We start from the raw sequence: 17,467 nt of genomic DNA, 5'->3' as shown, positions 1-17,467 counted from the left end.
GCCGTCTCCTCGACAGCCTCTGGCTTCTGTAGCCGGCAGGAGAGAACAAACTCCAGAAGTTTCCTTTGTTAACCAGCGCATCTATGGAAGAGATCAGACGGATGCTCCCATAGATATATCCTCGGAAGAAGAATATATTCCTCTGATTCCCAAGATCGAAAAAGATACAATGGCTACCATAGCTTACCGAAGAGAAGAGGAAGATGTCGAAATGGAAGAAACTCCGATGAGGGTCAGCAGGACTAAGGTTACCAAGAAGAAGGCGACTACTGGAGTTACCAAAAGACCCAGAAGCACCAGCAGAAAAACTAGAAAACAAACTGCCGACAAAGCAAAGTCTATTGTCAACTCAGAAATTACAGTAGAATAGACACAGAAGCAACGCTTGCCTCGTGATGTGACTTGAGTTTACTTGATCTGGCTTAGTTAGTAGAAATACATATCATACCGGGTGTTGTTCCCCTGCCAATATTCATTGTTTCACCCTACATTGACCTAGCCTGTGTGTAGTTTTGAATGTTTGTGTTATTGCTGTGGGTTTGAAACCTATCTATTCATAACCATTCGTAGAGCACGGTGCTAGTAACATAAGGTGTTATTTATACAAGGGGGTAGGCAGCTATTTTTGCTATCCTAAATTTAAAATTTAAAACCGCAGACCTTTTTTAGAAAGGTGCGGCGAGAGGGGAGCTAGAACTATCTTCCTGAAAACAATATATAACTATCCATGTTTCAATACCATGACAATAATATATTATATTATGTAATGTCTTTTGCACACATTGAAGGAGATTTAGACTTTAGTTTTTTTAGTTGTATTTTGTTAAAAATGTATTATTTTTTTTTATTCTGAAACAATATTTTGGATATCCAAACCTCTGGCACAAACCTCCTCGGTTTATTATTTTTGTAAAATTCTCATTCCAAATGCATTTCTCGATGAGTTAAGTCATCATTTTATTTTCTTTCAATGACTTTTTATAACATTATCATAGTTGTAGATTAGTATGTGATCAAACTATCATAATTAATTTGTATCAAATTGAATGTGCTCAATTATAAGAGATGTTTGAAAGAATTTTTTTATAAATATTTTTATCTTTACCGACAATCTATTCCTAAAGCCCCGACCTGTAACATTATTAGCCTTAAATTATTTACCAAAATTAGTTGATTTTTTAGGTTATGAAATATCCAAAATAGAGATCTGAAATGAAATACAGGCACTGGCTGTAAAATAAAAGACTGAATGAAATTGCACTAAAGTTTGCACTACATCCTGCCTTAATAATGCTGTAATATGATATAAATCAATCGATGTTTTAAAGTGCATACTTCATCTTTGCTTGCTTACTTTGACAAAGTCCTAAAAGCACACTTTAATAGCTCTATTACTTAGAATATTATTTTAGTGTATGATAAATATTTAGCGTAACATTGTTGTGCCCATAAATTGTTAAGTGACACTTATTGTTCAACACATAAAAGATAGAACACATAACATGAGTTGTATAGATGCTATATAATATGATAAGTCCACTTGGGTGAAATGTTCAAACAATTTTTTTTTCAATAATATCTTAAAAATTAAAAAATAGAAAATTATTTATTTGGCGTGCTAAACATTCCTAGTCCAACAACAAAGCACCCGAAATAAATAATTTTCTAAGTTTTTATTTTCTAAAGTTATAATAGAAAATAAAATCGTTTGCCAACATTTCACCCAAGTGGACTTGTTGTTTAAATATTACTATTTATACGACTTAAATTTACTTACTTGCTCCAACTCATATAATATCAGAAATTGATTTTCTATTTATTGTATCACAAAAATATGTATGTCACCCACAACACAAACAGGCATAAGTATCTCATGTTTGGAAATATTTTAGGATACCCATAAAACTTATTTTTTTGCTTTAGCGGGTAGGCATTTTTTTTCCCCATTAGCGAAACATGTAATAATGTATAAGAATCTAACCAAAAAAAAATCGTTTTTTGGCTCTACTAAAATATTTCCAAATATGAGATGTGCTTGTTTATGATGTGGGCGACGTGTTGATAGTTCACAAAAATTTAAAATGAAAATCTGTTTGAAAGTTTGCTTCAAGTTTAGTAAAAAGATTAAAAGCTACGTAAATGATATTAATACATATCAATGAAAGTGCATCGTTGATGGATTGTGTAATTTTAATTTCATTTATTTATTATTCAAATCATCTTAAAAGATAAGTTACACGTGCGGTAATTGTATTCATATAAAATTGCACTTAACACATTTATGCACTGTTCCAATGATATGTTGTGCAAGTGGATGTAGAAGAAGATTGGAATGTCCTAGGAAGAAGTTGAGTGAATCATCTCAATTGTCGGAATGACAGAAGAGTATGATGTACGAGACAAAGTATGAATATTGATGAAATAAGTGCCTGCCAGATCATAGTTGTGCGCCTATCCATCCGCTATCTATACTTGCGGAGATTTGGTGATTGATCAGTTAGTTATTCTAGTCTTTTGAATTTATAACAGAAATGGGAGGCGAATATGGGTACCACTGCCGCAGGAACCATTTATTGGATGACCAAGACCCCTTCCAGTGGTTCACTTCCTTTTGTGATTTAGCAGGGATGTCCCGGGTTCATGGGGTGAGGTTTGTGTAGGTCTTGGCGGCGGGTGCGTTTGCCCACCTACTGCGTGGCGGGTCGGATCGGAAGAGACTGGTTGAGGAAGAATTTTTTATCTCCAGCCGGACTATTTCTTGACCCATCGCCTTGCATCGCAGTCGGAGGGAAGGATTCATACGTCCTTCACTCTGTCTCTCCGTCACATTGACTTCTAGATTACTACCCACCCGTCAAAACCTTTTTCCTTCCCAGTCTCTCCTTCCTTTGCTTAAAAAGACGCAATGAAGATTCAATTGTTTTGAAATTCAGGTCACTTAACATTTATTACCGGTGCAATGAAAATGAACTATTCAAAAATGTTATAAAAATGCTTTGTTGATCAAAGTTGAATAACTGAAGAGTTTATGCTTAAAATATTTGAAAAATGATCTAAAATAAACAAAATATGAATTTGTAAAAATATTAATCTTAACATACAGTGCGGCAAAATAATAGAAAAATTTACTCACATGGTGCTAAAATTTTTCATTTCTATGGCAACACCAGGCTGCTTTGTCATTGAAATTTATTCTTAAATTTCAAAGACAAAGTTCAAATTTCCTCACATTCAATTTTGAAGGTTCGTTGTAAACAAACACCGTCACCCAGAGGAATAACTCTATTGTTTTACTTATTATTTTATTTATATTTTTGGTCTGTGAGTTTGATTTGACATCTAGTAAATGGCTATTTTGATACATAAATTTCAAAAATATAAAATAATCACATTTTTCTGTAATTATCTTCCTTGCAAAGTGTTGCAAAGTATAAAGTTATTACATAAAATTGTCTTATGAAATAGAATCATCTTATTTTAGAATGTACAACTAATTTCTGAACACCGTTTGGAAAAGTAAAAAATATGCACTTGAACCATTGTGCTTTTTTTCCTATGAATCATCTTGGTGATGCCATTTAAAATATTTTAGACAATCACAGCGCCCTTAATATTTTCTACATTATTTTACCGACCTGTACCTACTTATTTGTAGTGTTTTTTTTTTATTATTTGTCTGTTTTGTACTTTTTGATTTTGTATGAAGTGTGATTTTTATAAAAAACCTCGTAAATAAATGTAAAATTATGAATAATGTCTTTCAATTTGTTTTTTTTTTAATGTGAAATTTGGTTTTCTGATGTAATAAATTTGCCACGGATTATGAATCATTTTCTGGATTTTACATCTTTGTTTTATAAAACACCAGCTTTACAAATTGGGCTTCCGAAAAATATGGAGCAAAAAAAATGGCATCTTGTCTTTTTTTTACGGTTAAAAAGAAAAGATATGTCAGTACTTCATGTCGTGGTGAAAGTGAAATTACTAGCTGAAAATATTAAGATTGACCTATAAATTGCAGGCAGAAAAAGCTGTGCAAATTTCATGATACCAGAACTCAAAGGTTTTTGCTACATCTACAAACAGATTTTCAGCTCTACATTTAAAATTGTGTTCTTCAATGATTCCAAAATCTTGTCACTTATTTTTCAACATAATATTTCACTTTTATTTATTAATAATTTTTACACATAACAAATAATCTCACACCATTCACTGGATAATATCGCCATCACATTTTAAACAAAATGTTCATGAATTCTGCAGTTTTCAAATAACAAGGTAAGTTTGCATGATATTAATATGTTTATTTGTGTCCTCACGTTTTGCACTTTAATGTTTTTATTTTATTCTTTAATCACCTAAATTAAAGATGTTTCACCTGGCTATATTTAATTTAATTTTAATCAGTTGCTTACTAAAGCTAATTCACATATTTAATACTTAAAAAATTATAAACATTTTATGAAAAAAAACTAGGTAGTATTTTAGAATGATGTAAAAATATATTTATATTTGGGAAAAATATTCCGCAAATAACCAATATTAATATTTAGATGATTTCATTTAGCGAAATAACTTATTCAACTCTACTTATGTAAATTAAAGTACTGTCTCCAGTAGAATATCCTTATTCATAAAATCGAAAAGAAAAAATAAATCAAGACAATTTAAATTCTATGTACAAGCGATAATAATATAGTCACCTTACTATGTATTAAGATCCCATAGAAAAACAATTTAAGTGGGAAAATTCTTTTTTCTTAACATTTTAAATAAACATTTCTCATTCTCTGGTAAGCCATATGAAATAGCGTGCGCTTTCAGATGATGAAACTCTTTTGTAATAGAGCTGGGTAGTTAGGTCATTTTCCACGATCCGGGTCGCTCACAACCCACTGCCAAAGTGATAGGGTACACATGGAAAAAGTGCCATAGAATAGAGAACAGAAATCGATGCGTGCTTAAAATATTTCCTCCAAGTAGGTAAATGATAGCCTATTTTATATAGCATCTCTATTTGTATGAGATTCGGAATGCCCGGTCTACAAAATTGACACACTTGGCACCCATCACGGGACACGGGCGCGGATGATCGCACATTTTTTGAAAAAGTTACTCGATCGGGTTGTTACTCGATCGAGTGGTTCGTAATCGGGTTGCAATGATCAGGTAGTTCACGATCCGCCAAGGACTATTATTTCGTAATGCTGTAAATTTATGATTTAGAATAGTCCGTTGTCGTGTTTTCTCTATTGTTTTTGAAACCTTAACACTAAACTTTGCATTGACATATCCTCATAGTCCATCCTCAAAATCTTCTAGAAGTTCTTCTTTGAATAGCCAAACAATGCGAAATTGTACTAAGTAGATAAAAATGAGAAAACTCCACATCACCGTGAAAAGTGACAAATACAAGATTACCCAACTGATCCGGGGGGAAATGTAGTAGAAACCATGCACACAACTGATAAAAGTGAATTTACACTGAGTATTTCTTGGCTGCAAGTCTGCAAGGTGAGTTTGCCCTGAAGATAGCTAACCGACCGAGGAAACAGGCACCTGTAGATCATATGTTTTTATTTCCGTCATATTTTTTCAAACAGACTCGTGATCTTAAAACATAGTATGGCGATGCTATTTACACTTTTTCATCTACTTGCCAATGTCATTAATCACTCTTAATCTTCCAGGGTGGCGGAGGGTTGGTCCAGCAGCTCCGTCGGAGTTACAGCCTCTCCGACCTGTCTGTCTCTGATGACCACATAGACAGTCGGAGCCAGCAGGAGCTGGATGAGGCTGAGGACCTGGTGCTGACAGACCCTCGCCTCGTGAGACGCAGTACTGTTGGGGGGCGTGGAAGGAATCCTCGCCCGCATAGCTCCCCGCGGGTGGATATGATCTTCCCAGAAGTGGATCTGTTAAGCCATAATAGGGCGGTTAGCGGCGGGAGGGATAAATTTAGGTAATTGTATTTAATATTTTGGAAATTAATAACTTTGTGATGGAACATTGTTGGCGTTATTTATAAGAACAAACCCCATTTTTTCACGCCCAAACTTTATGTCTGCCCTAATGAAGGGACTTTTTGCTGAAACCAATTGGCATGTTATTTTGAAAAACGGGCTCAATTGTATTTAACCGAGTATCTAATTAATAGTGATTAGATGTATAAATATACATATTGCCTCTGCCAACAAAAAATAAATATTTTTTTAAATGAAGACATTTTATCATACAACAAACATTAGAATTCGTTTTCTGAAAAATATGAAAGTGGCATAATACGATTTTGATTGTACTAGTGAAGTTTAAAAATATCATTATGATTAAAATACTAGATTGGTTTCATCCATCTACGGGAATCTTCAGACTGGTACAATTTAAACTCGATCCTGTCCTGGGTAGTTATACAATTTTTAAAAAATTTAACCCTTCAGGTTTTTAAATATTTTTACCAGCAAGTCCCCAAAACATGGTGAATTTTCTTGGAATTTCGGAATGCTTCCGAGGTATCTAAAATGTGCTACATATTACTTATTTTTGAAGTTGATGTTAAAAGAAATACTATTTTAGAAACAAGATTAAATTGTCTTTGAAATATTCGCAATTGAAAAAATCATTGATCATTGAACATGAAAATGTTAACAAATAAACTTACCAGGACATTTTGACTCGGAACGTCCATAATTTTGAAATAATTCGATATTTATAAAACATATTCCTTATGTGTAGGTAATAAGTAATAAAACTATCACTTCACTTTTTATACCGATACATACAAAAAAAATATATGAATAATTTTTCAACTTATTTTTAAATTTTTTTGTCAATGATAATATGCCGAAAATCGTAATCATGCACTTTGACCATCTTTTTAAAATTTTATCCCTGTAATAATGTATAAATATTTGATTCAAACTGTGAAAAATAATTAATTATCTTTCCAATTATGAACAAATCAATATCTACGCAATATAGAAAAAAATATAAAAATACTTTCAATACTTCAGAGGCTATAATGGAAAATAATGTTTGTGGCTAGTAATGTCCTTCTCAGGCCTGAAGAGTTAAAAAAAATTATCCTCTAAAGCCAATTGTTTTTTTCTTCTATTCATTTAAAAGAGATTTCGTAATGTGAGATATCGATACATTATTGATTAATTAAAGTTGAAAATAAATAAAAAAAAAACAAAAGTTGGCCCATGAGGGGATCGAACCCGCGACCTTCGCGTTATTAGCACGACGCTCTAACCAACTGAGCTAATGGGCCAGATACTTTACCTGACAATTTACTGCTGCCATACAATATTTCTTATTGTACTAAGATAACTTTGAGATAATAGATAAGAAATTTAAATTAATTTTACTACACTACTGCATTATTTGATGGATGAGTAAAAATTTATATAGACGTACCTGTTTTATTGACATAATAAAACTTTATTTATCTGGTGGTGTGCGCAAACATTTAATTTTCTGCACTGAATGCTTTCAAATTTCTTCAAAAAATTGTACTCAAGTAACTTAATTTATATCTCCTGTTTTCTCAAATTATTTAATTTCATCTCTAAATAGAATAAAATAAAGTCGCTATCCGCATCTCTCAGTTATTCATCATTATGTCATCTGTCTTAGTTCTTCTAAACTATACAATGGATTTTGATAGGGTTTTCACTATCATTTAGAGAATTTCTTTCGGAAGGCTTATATTATATATATAATACATGCATTTTATATTTTTAGTAAGTAGAGAAAATCGATGTTGTGTAATAAGTCGTAAAAAATATTTTTTCGGGGGCCTACATTGGTACCTCTAAGGATAACCTACAGTAATCATTTTTATCTTTTACATATACAATGGGTTATTTGCGATGCTATTTTGACCAATATAATATATTGATCCTTAAATATGTAAGTATTTAATTGGATAAGATTTCAATTTTGAAAATGATGAAACTTAAATTCAATGCAAAGTTCTATAGTTCGTTGAACGGGTGTTACAGACAGATGGAGTCAGAAAAGAATTTAGCATTTTTAATAAGTTCACAATCATTTTGTCATTATATTGTATGTACAATTTATTGAGTAAGCACTCTACCATCATCAGGAAAAAATCAATTAATAAATTTAAGCAGCATTTTTAAAAATAATACAAAAGCGTTGCTAAAGTTGGAAAGATTAATAGTAACCTACGAAAAGGTGTAACAGCTATTCGAAAACCAAAAATTAAATACCTTTTATTTAATTCCAGTCATATTAGATCATCGGAAGACATAAGTTCAGCCTACGTCCCCGAGGGGGCCATCGGCCCCGATGGGCTGCTCAGGACAGCCTCGGTGGGGGGCTCCACACGCACACGCAGCAAGGTCACCCGCAGCACCTTCACCTCCATCAAGAGGCCCGGCGCTGCTGAGGTAAGATAAAGGTATCCTACCTTCGTCAGACTTCTTTATCAATTATTGAGCCCTTATGCAGAAAAACAATGTTATGTCGAAATGTTCTGAGATATTGGCTGTTATTGTTTTTACCTTTCTTTATATTTATTATCAGTCTATATTCATCTGTACTTTAATTAGATGTTTCTAATTACTCTGTTAATTGCTCAATATTTAGTATGTAACAGAATCCTATATATGTACACCTACACACACAGATGATCCAGAAGTTTCAATTGTTCCTTTTATATATACCTATTGCATAATGTTATTCTATTTTCCTTATAATTAGTGTAACCCACTCTCCAAGCACAAGAACCAGTTTCTTCTTTGGTGAGATTGCTATTATAAATATATTTTGTACCGATATGTAATTTATATAACACCACTGTACCCACTTATATCTATATTAAATAAATAAAAATAAAACATTTCATTTGACTGTAGTGATCATATAATAGAAAATACACATTTTATGTACTTTAATTAATTAATTCTTAAATTTTAAGTACAATACATGTTTTTCCATAAATCAATATTTTTTTTATTTCACTAAAAAATATTTGATTAAAATTTGAAAATTGAAAATCGAAAATTATGGACATGTTACAACACATTTACAAATAACACAATGCAGAAATAAATGTCCATGACCATAATAATGACAAATAAGCCAAGTGCCAATCGCACAAACCGTCAGTTTTAATTAAATAATGGCCGATTTGTCTTGAGAGCGAGCTATCGGCTGTCACCATAGACCTAGAGTCGTCTGTGCTTAAGATTTTTGCAGAATGTAGTTGGATATAATACGTTGCGTAATTTGAATGGATCTGTTGACGCTGTTTTTCTGCATAAGGGCTCAGTTATTGTGTATTATTTTTCATGTAATAACAAAAAAATTATCTTCCACAGATCTATATTTGCAACGAGGTTTTCTCCCACAACGAAATTTCATGCTTCTTACAAATGTATCACATTAATTAGAGCATGCAGAGGAGAGACCTTTTTGAAATTTTGGATAATACCGAATAGTATCGAGATATAAGCTGTCAAAATGTTGATTTTTTGCAACCGGCTGAAAAGCGTGTGACATCGTGGGACAAGTGCGGCGGTACTGCAGCGCTGCCATTCTTGTGGAATTATGAATTTTACTGCATGTGACTTCACAGGACACTATTGCATACATTTTATCGATGTTAAATGTGCAAAACTAATTTTACTTTCTCTCTCTTTAAAAATTTTCTTCAAAATTAAAAAAAAATGGGAGACAATTTCACTGTCCAATTTTATAATCATATATCACAAAATCAACAGTTATTAACTTATTTATGAATATGTACACATAAATAGCAGCACAGTGTCCAATAGGAACTTCAAATTGAAACGTCAAATTGGCAATGTGAAGCCGGTCGCAAGTCAAACTCTATATATGAAAATATAAACTAAAAAGCAAAATCTAGATACATACTTCAAAATTTATTTGACGATCTCTCATTATTCCATTCAAACCATATAAATATATATTTATAGTATTTATATAGACCCTGGAAAAAGTTTCCTTTCCAGCGTCGATACATGTAATCTTTTTGATGTGTTTTGCTAATGTTTTGAATGAAAGTGTTTTTCTAATTGAAGGATGAAGAAGTCTTCATTGAAGAAATGGAGGACGACAGCGATCCCTCTGAATTTTTAAGAAATATTCTACCAATCCCACAAGACGATGGAACAGTCTGCTTGCCATATTCAAAAGATATTCTATCTCAATATTTAAGGTTCATTATGAATACCGAAGCTCAAGGAAGAAAAAAAGATGTTGACGATGGCGATGCAGAATATAAGCAGTATTTAAAGCTCAAAGAAGTTTACGATTCTGATAGCTCACAAGATGCAGTTAAACCAAGATGCATCACTCCCAGTGATTCCGGTAAATTAGAATCAAGAGATGCTAACCTTAAACAAGAAGATGTTACACATGTCCAAGAAAAGAATCCTATTTCAAGTCCTCCAATTAATATTGCAACACTGAAAATTTTAGAGAGTAAAAGTATTGATAAAAAGGTTGATTATGAACCCACTAAAAAAACTGACAATATTTTGGTTTTGGATGACAAAAGTAAACCAGTTTTATTGGAAGCGACTAAGAAAGCTGTTGAAGAAACGCCTTCATTAGCTATTAGCCTAACGTCCAATGCTTCTGTTGATAAACAGGATAAAATTAGTGAGGGTTCCAAAAGTACTGGAAGACGGGACAATGAAGAGCCAAAGGAAGTTGTTGAAGAAACAACTTCACAATCACCAACCAGCCTAACACCAGATGCTTATGTTGACAAACAGGATAAAATTAATGAAGAGTCCAGGAGTATTGGGGCTTCGTCATCTAATTTGAGCTCCGACGATGAAACGGGTGAAGGAGAATTTACAACTCCAAACAGTTCTCCCATCATGAAAAATAAAATAAACAGAAGTGGGAAGAACAAGAAAAGACATGCACCTCCTCCACCAGTTTGCCATTCATCAAGCCCCTCTAATAAAAGTGATGTAGAGAATCCAGATAAACAGCAAAGTGGTACTAAAACAGATACCAAAAATAGTATCTCATTTACACTAGGAGATTCACCTTTAAATTATGGATCTCTGTTGGACTTAGGTCCGACCGCAAGTGCGCCTTCCGTTAAAAGATCTGAAAGTAGCGTTTCATCACAGTCTCCAATCAAACGAAAGCAACGCACTAAAAGCAGATCTTCTGTCAAAGAGTCTCCCCTCTCCAAACTGATTCACTTGCCTGCTAAATTTGCATTTTGGAATACGGGAGAAGATGGCAAAGTATCTGGCTCTGACAATGAGGAATCAAATGAGAACAGTTCTCTCAGTGACTATGGTTCAACAACTAATGTTAGAAATTGGAAAGAGGAACAGCCGGGTGATGAAGAAGTTCCTGGAACAACTGCGCCATCTAAAGATAATCTGAACATTGATGAAGATCATTTTGTAGATGCTGAAAACGGTTCATCAATGTCGACTCCACCTAAAGCTGCTTCTGATAGTCCAACATCAATTGCCAAACTCGAGGAAAAGAAAGACAAAAAGGTTAAAGAGGAAGAAAAACGTAAAGTTAAACCAGAGCCAGATAATGTCACATTCATACCACTAAAGATTGACACATTATTGATGCACACAGAAAGCAAGAGCACTGATGTGTAAATCCACCAGTAATTCTTTAGTTGTAACAATGACCAACAAAATAATTCAAAACGACAGTGTTTTAGTAATGAATGTAAGACTTATCATTGTTTACTGTTTTGTTTTGCTGTGGCGTGAAGATATTACATATTAACAAATTAATACATACATATTGAGTGTGTATGGATTGGATATAATATGTATTAACATACTTAACTTAACTTACATTAATGGTTGTTTATCAGTTGGATAAAATTTAAACACGTTTATTAGTAAGGCAGTGTACACTAACAATGCATTATTATCTTATACAATCTGACTGTTTTGTGCTTTAGTTCCAAAATACCAAAATTGTGATCTCTTTTCTTATCCAGAACATTTAATTTGTTGCCCTTTATAATTTCTAATCTGGATTTGTTGAGTTGTTCAAAATAACATTTTTGCTCAAGTACATAATTATGTAAATACTGCTGTACCCCACCACGAGTTGCTGAGGCTCAGTCTGTGTGTGCACAATAGCGCGTGCTGCTTTTACGTCCAACAAGATGAGGCTGTTTTTTTTAAAAAAGCATGTTTTTACCTGTCACAGGTGACATCTATATAATTTAGGTGTATAAAAACACACATATTCGAATGCAACGTTGTGTAAAAATTTCAAAGCAATCAGTGAAGAGCTTTTGGAGATTTAATAATTTGAACAAACGAACATTTACATTTTTATTTATATAGATGTTGTTCTACCACGTTTTGGTTCCAGTGATTTTGAGATGAGTTATTTTAGATATATATGTATTGCATTCCCATTATAACAAAGCTAACAAGTAATGAGTGATAGATTTGCAGCGATTATGAATAAATATTAAATAATTTATTTTTTTTGATTCCAGGTAATTCTCTCCAATCCCGCAACTCTTCCTCGTAGCAGAAAGCCGAGCAAACGAAAGACGACCTGAATTGTTAAACGAATAAAGAATAATTTCCTATTTACTTTTTACGCTTACATGTCAAGACCAAGTGGTAATGGGCTAATGGTGTGGCCCTCCTCGGTCGCTGCACATTGAGCTTAGAAAGTTGTGACTGGTACGAAGAAATCGAATGAATTTATTAAATGTTATTGACTGTTTCAGTATGAAACTCGTTGTGATATTCCATAAGGAACGCATCAGAATAATGCTTTCAAAAAAGCACAATTCATAGATAACTTATGAAGTGTATTCCCATTTTAAATAGATTTATGATAATGACTAGTCTTTGGTAGGTTTTTGTTATATGATTGCGATATTTGTAGATTTATTGGGAGATCCCTCTAAATTTTTGTTTTGTTTTTAAATTTTCCAGAAATGCCCTTTTCCATGAATTATTTTGAGTTTGTATGTACCTAGTTTAAATATTGGTTTAAGATTTTCACATTACGTAATTATTAATTCAACGCCTTTGTAATTCTCATAATTTTTATTATTTTACATACTCACCGTAATTTTTTTTCCTTTTGAAGGTTAGAAACTATATATGTAGTGGTCTGAATCTGAGATTAAACTTTTAGAATAGAGATGATTCTACCTCTTTTGCTGTACAATATGAAGAAATATTTAATAGAGCAACTTGACCAACGTTAGAAGGTTTTTTCTGTCTGTATTAAATAATTTTGTAAGTAGACTCTGATGATGAATCTTTTTGGCATTTTTTTTTATTTCTATTCAAGTGCCAAAATAGAATTTTTTAAAATTTAGAGCAATTTGTTAAAATGTGAAATTAAAAAATATAAAGGGATTCAAGTGCTGAAAGTAAATAATAATTGTTGCCTGAGAATTATTTTTTTTGTGATTTGTTTCCTGAAAAAGGCAAAACATTTTAAACACTAATATAATTTGACTATCTTCTTAAATTTTAAATAAATCCTGCTTAAAATATAGTTCCACTAACGCAAAAACCAAAAGTTGCTTGCCATTTCATTGAAAATATGCTGGGACAGTGCTATATAATACTAAATAATGCCTCTCGATAATAAATAAACATTATCACACAATTTTTGTTCAAAATGTAATTCAATAAGTTTGCTACATCATGATTCTAAAGATTTTCTTTCAGACCTTTTTTACCCTCTAAAAATGTTTATGAAATGAGTTTCCATTATCAATTAAATTATATTTATAATTTTCGTTGTAAGAATGTTAAATAAAATTATGAATATTCAAAATTATAGATGTTTTTTTTTCATGTCTTTGGAAATCATAAAATATTACCATATAATAATAATTTTTAATAATTACCATAGGCCCATTGTACTATCTCCCATTTTACCTCATTCCCTTGCCAGTAACCCGGTCCCTTTTATGAAGTTCACCAGGGCTGTCATTGGATATGTGGCGATCTCTTCTGGTTCCACACTGTGTCTTCCCAGGTATCTGAGCCTTATTCCCAGCAGAGCAGGCCATTGGACCAAAAATTTACTTTTAACCTTTTCTATGCGTCATTAATTTGTATCACTTCGTTCACACGCGGGGCTATTTATTATCAATCTAATTTATGACTTTAAACAATAATCACGCATGGATTTTAAAATTTGTTTTAAAAAATACGTCGCTTTTGTCTTGAATTATCTTTTCAAGTATAAATAAACAATCCGAACATCAATGGGGCTTGATAAAAATTCGAAGTATATATTCATAATGTAACTGATATGGTATGCCCGGGCGGCCATGTTTATTTCAAGGTTAACGATACACATGATTATAAACATGCCGGAGTATAGCTCTTCAACTGTGGTGCGATGTAAGTGGTTGATTTATGGGTGCGATGTCGCGTTTGACTGGATACATGAAATATTGACACACTTAAAAAGGTTCATATAATAAAAAATAACTACACTTAAATTTACAAAAATAATGAAATAATTTTTCTGTTATTCACCGTAAATATGTATCACTTAATATATTTTTTTATCGTGATTTTGAAACAGTTCTCAACGCATAACGGCAGAATCATGGCTTTCATGTATTTCAGCAGCTTCGCAATTATTATCGACGTCACTGTCACTAATTTCAAAATCTGAATCTATTTCTAAAGTAGCACCAAATATTTCTTCGTCATTAAGACCACGACCCGACATTTTGTATTTTGGCAATAAAAATACTTTCAAGAATTGATAAAAAGTCAAACTTGTACAACTTTACACTTGATTTTTCACTATAAAAAAGTTTTAACCACGTATCTTTATTTGAAAATAATCTAACACTGACGAAATTTTATATTTCTTCAATAGTTTGAATGAATGTATGTAACTGAACTTATTTTAAAATATGATAAATCAGATTTAATGTACACTGTAATTAAAATAGTTCATATCCACGAAAAAGCAAACAATAATTCGATAAAACAATGTAATCTACACGGCGAGCGTCTCTGTTTGAGAATCTTATAAAATGCGCCTGCGCAATAACGTGTGTAAAGACGCGGGAAGAATTCAAACTGATTCATTTTTCGCTCTGAGTTGGAAGATCCCTTCAAATCTTTGTATCGATGATTAGGATACGTATTATGGATAAATATCGTAAGATGTCAGTAGTGTAAAGATGTGAGATTTTTTAAGAGTATTAATTTTACCGTGCTCAAGCATGTTTCATACCCATAACGCCGAAGAAACTTTGCGTCGCACAGATGTGCCACCCGCGTACAGGGCATGTACAGTGCGTCGCAGGCGTGCGTCTCCCGCAGAGAAAAGGTTAAGTGTGTATTTAAGTAGTACCTACTCCATTCCGTTAAGCATTTACCTTGGTGCCGTCATTTTGTTCCCTGATAAAACTCTTTTTGTTTTCTATATTCCCAAGAAATTTACTATAACTTGGTTAAATTTTACCTTAACTCTTTGCACGCGGCCGTATCAACTGTTGTTACGGCAAAAAGTCTATACTCATACGCGGCTGTATCAACAGTTGATACGGAAACTTTGACGGCCAATATTCCAGCGCTCTTTCGCCATAAATGTATTTCTTGCTCACTTGGACATTCGTAGAACTATCACGATGCTGACATCTACAAGAATTTCTCAAAAATAAAATTGTATTTCATAAAAAAAGATCGATAATCAAGTGCGCCTCTTCGCGCCTTTTAGTCCTTTAGTTTACATTTTTGTCAACGGATGGCGTTAGTACTAGTATGTCATTCATAACTTTTCATAACTAAAAATGATAAGTGATCATGGTGTCCCACTTGTGTCTATCACCTAAGTACACACACGCCGAGTGAATGGCGGGACCACATTCAAAAGATACGGTACGTCTGTGTATGAAATTTTATGTTTTTGTTTTTGTAAACATCTAAGAGTGTTGACACACGAGGATTTGTTTTCATATTGTGGAGAATAATCTGTTCTGTCTATATAGTCCAATAAATCATGCCAGAATGCTGTAATTTGACATTTAATTGCGTGCATAGGTATTTGAAAATATGTACCGCGTACGGGTATAGATAAAACGGAGCAAATTAACGCGTTCAAAAGGTTAAATTTTAAAATCATTTTAACATAAGTGTAGCGATCGACGAGATTCATTTAGAATGTCTCGCTAAAGGTAAATAATACCAGCTACCTGTCTACGGGTTACCGACGTCCAGAACTACCTACGACAATACTTTGCGAGTTGGTCTAGGACATTACGCGCATTCGCTAGAAGGTTCTAGCCCAGTGTTTCCCAGCCTTCTTTATGCCTTGCCCCACCGTAGTCTTTTCAAAAGTCAGATACCCCACCAGCATCTTTTTTAATTAAACAGCAGGTAATTTTTCAAATCATATTGTAATATGTTTGTAAGCATATGAACCCCTAATGAAATTAAATAAAACCTATTCTAATACATCTATTATAACTGAAATTAAATTCAGTTACGCTTGCTATAAAGAAATTTTATGTCCGAATCTAACTTAGTTAATTTCAGTCTTAGGTCCCCTCTATTAGTTATATCCAAACGATTTCGTTATTTAATGAGTAAATCGCTTATGGCGCTAAATCCACATTCCATCGAGGGAAAGGATAATCTTAATAATGTTTTTAATAATCTTATACTAGCGCAGACCGGTGTGAATTCTCGAAAAATCAGTTCCAATTTTGCAATTTAAGTAAATACATTTTTTGTTAAAAAAATATATTAGGTATAGATAGGTAGCTACTTTATAGCATGTCTGAGTTCTTCACAATCAGTTCCATTTTTTTAGTACCCAAAAATTGTCATGGCTTACTGCCAAATAACACAACTTATATGTAAATAGGAACTATGCACATTATTTATAATTATTACATTTGAAATACTTTTTATATGAAAATAGTTTACTTTATAATAATTTGTACTCGTGACAATTACAAATAACAATCACACATAAGAGCGGAACATTTATTGAAAAAAATATTTAAATAAAAAAACTTAGGAATTTAAAAAATTTCTACAAAATAAACTGTTTTCTAATTTTTTTTATCAATGTCCAAATTTCTCTGAATAATACCAAATTTAAAATACAATTTTTTTCTAAAAATTAATGTATTTTTTTATGTGGGTGAAACTTACAAAAAACCATTACTTGTGGAAGAAGTCAAATTATAAAAAACAGGAATTTCACTAAAAGATTTAAAAGTACAGTGAAACCTCTATCTATCGGTTTTAAAGGGACCTATTAAAATAAACGATGAATGCGGGAAAACAATGAATGCGGGATTGAGAGGACAAGACACAAGGAGATACGATCCAGTAAAGATACCTTCCTCCCAATCTGCATAACCGTTGGTAGATTAAAATTATAAGAAGAAAATATGTTTTAGATGTAAATAAATGTATTTATTTAAAAAAATACAAAGCTAAACAGA

The 17,467-nt window shown here is 32.5% G+C and overlaps 1 protein-coding gene and 1 non-coding gene across 2 annotated transcripts in view; one reads left to right on the top strand and one right to left on the bottom strand.

The window, feature by feature from the left end:
* The window catches only part of LOC149419923 (uncharacterized), a 56,258-nt gene extending 42,486 nt beyond the window's left edge, over positions 1–13,772 (top strand). Inside the window, exons 5-8 of the mRNA XM_089637376.1 lie at positions 5,694–5,965; positions 8,255–8,417; positions 10,074–11,712; positions 12,506–13,772. Of these exons, the coding sequence (XP_089493502.1) occupies positions 5,694–5,965; positions 8,255–8,417; positions 10,074–11,639 (2,001 nt within the window). The 3' untranslated portion in view covers positions 11,640–11,712; positions 12,506–13,772. The remainder of the gene's footprint in view (positions 1–5,693; positions 5,966–8,254; positions 8,418–10,073; positions 11,713–12,505) is intronic.
* TRNAI-AAU (transfer RNA isoleucine (anticodon AAU)) lies at positions 7,200–7,273 on the bottom strand. The gene has a single exon. It is a non-coding gene; the product is annotated as a tRNA-Ile (tRNA).
* Positions 13,773–17,467: the final 3,695 nt, after the last annotated feature.

This window comes from Hesperophylax consimilis, chromosome 11 (genome assembly GCF_061612785.1).
Source record: "Hesperophylax consimilis isolate HC1 chromosome 11, BYU_Hcon_1.0, whole genome shotgun sequence".
In the NCBI taxonomy this organism is placed as follows: Eukaryota; Metazoa; Arthropoda; class Insecta; order Trichoptera; family Limnephilidae; genus Hesperophylax; species Hesperophylax consimilis.
Note: the sequence above shows the minus strand (reverse complement) of the source record. Positions and strands in the feature narration are given on the sequence as shown.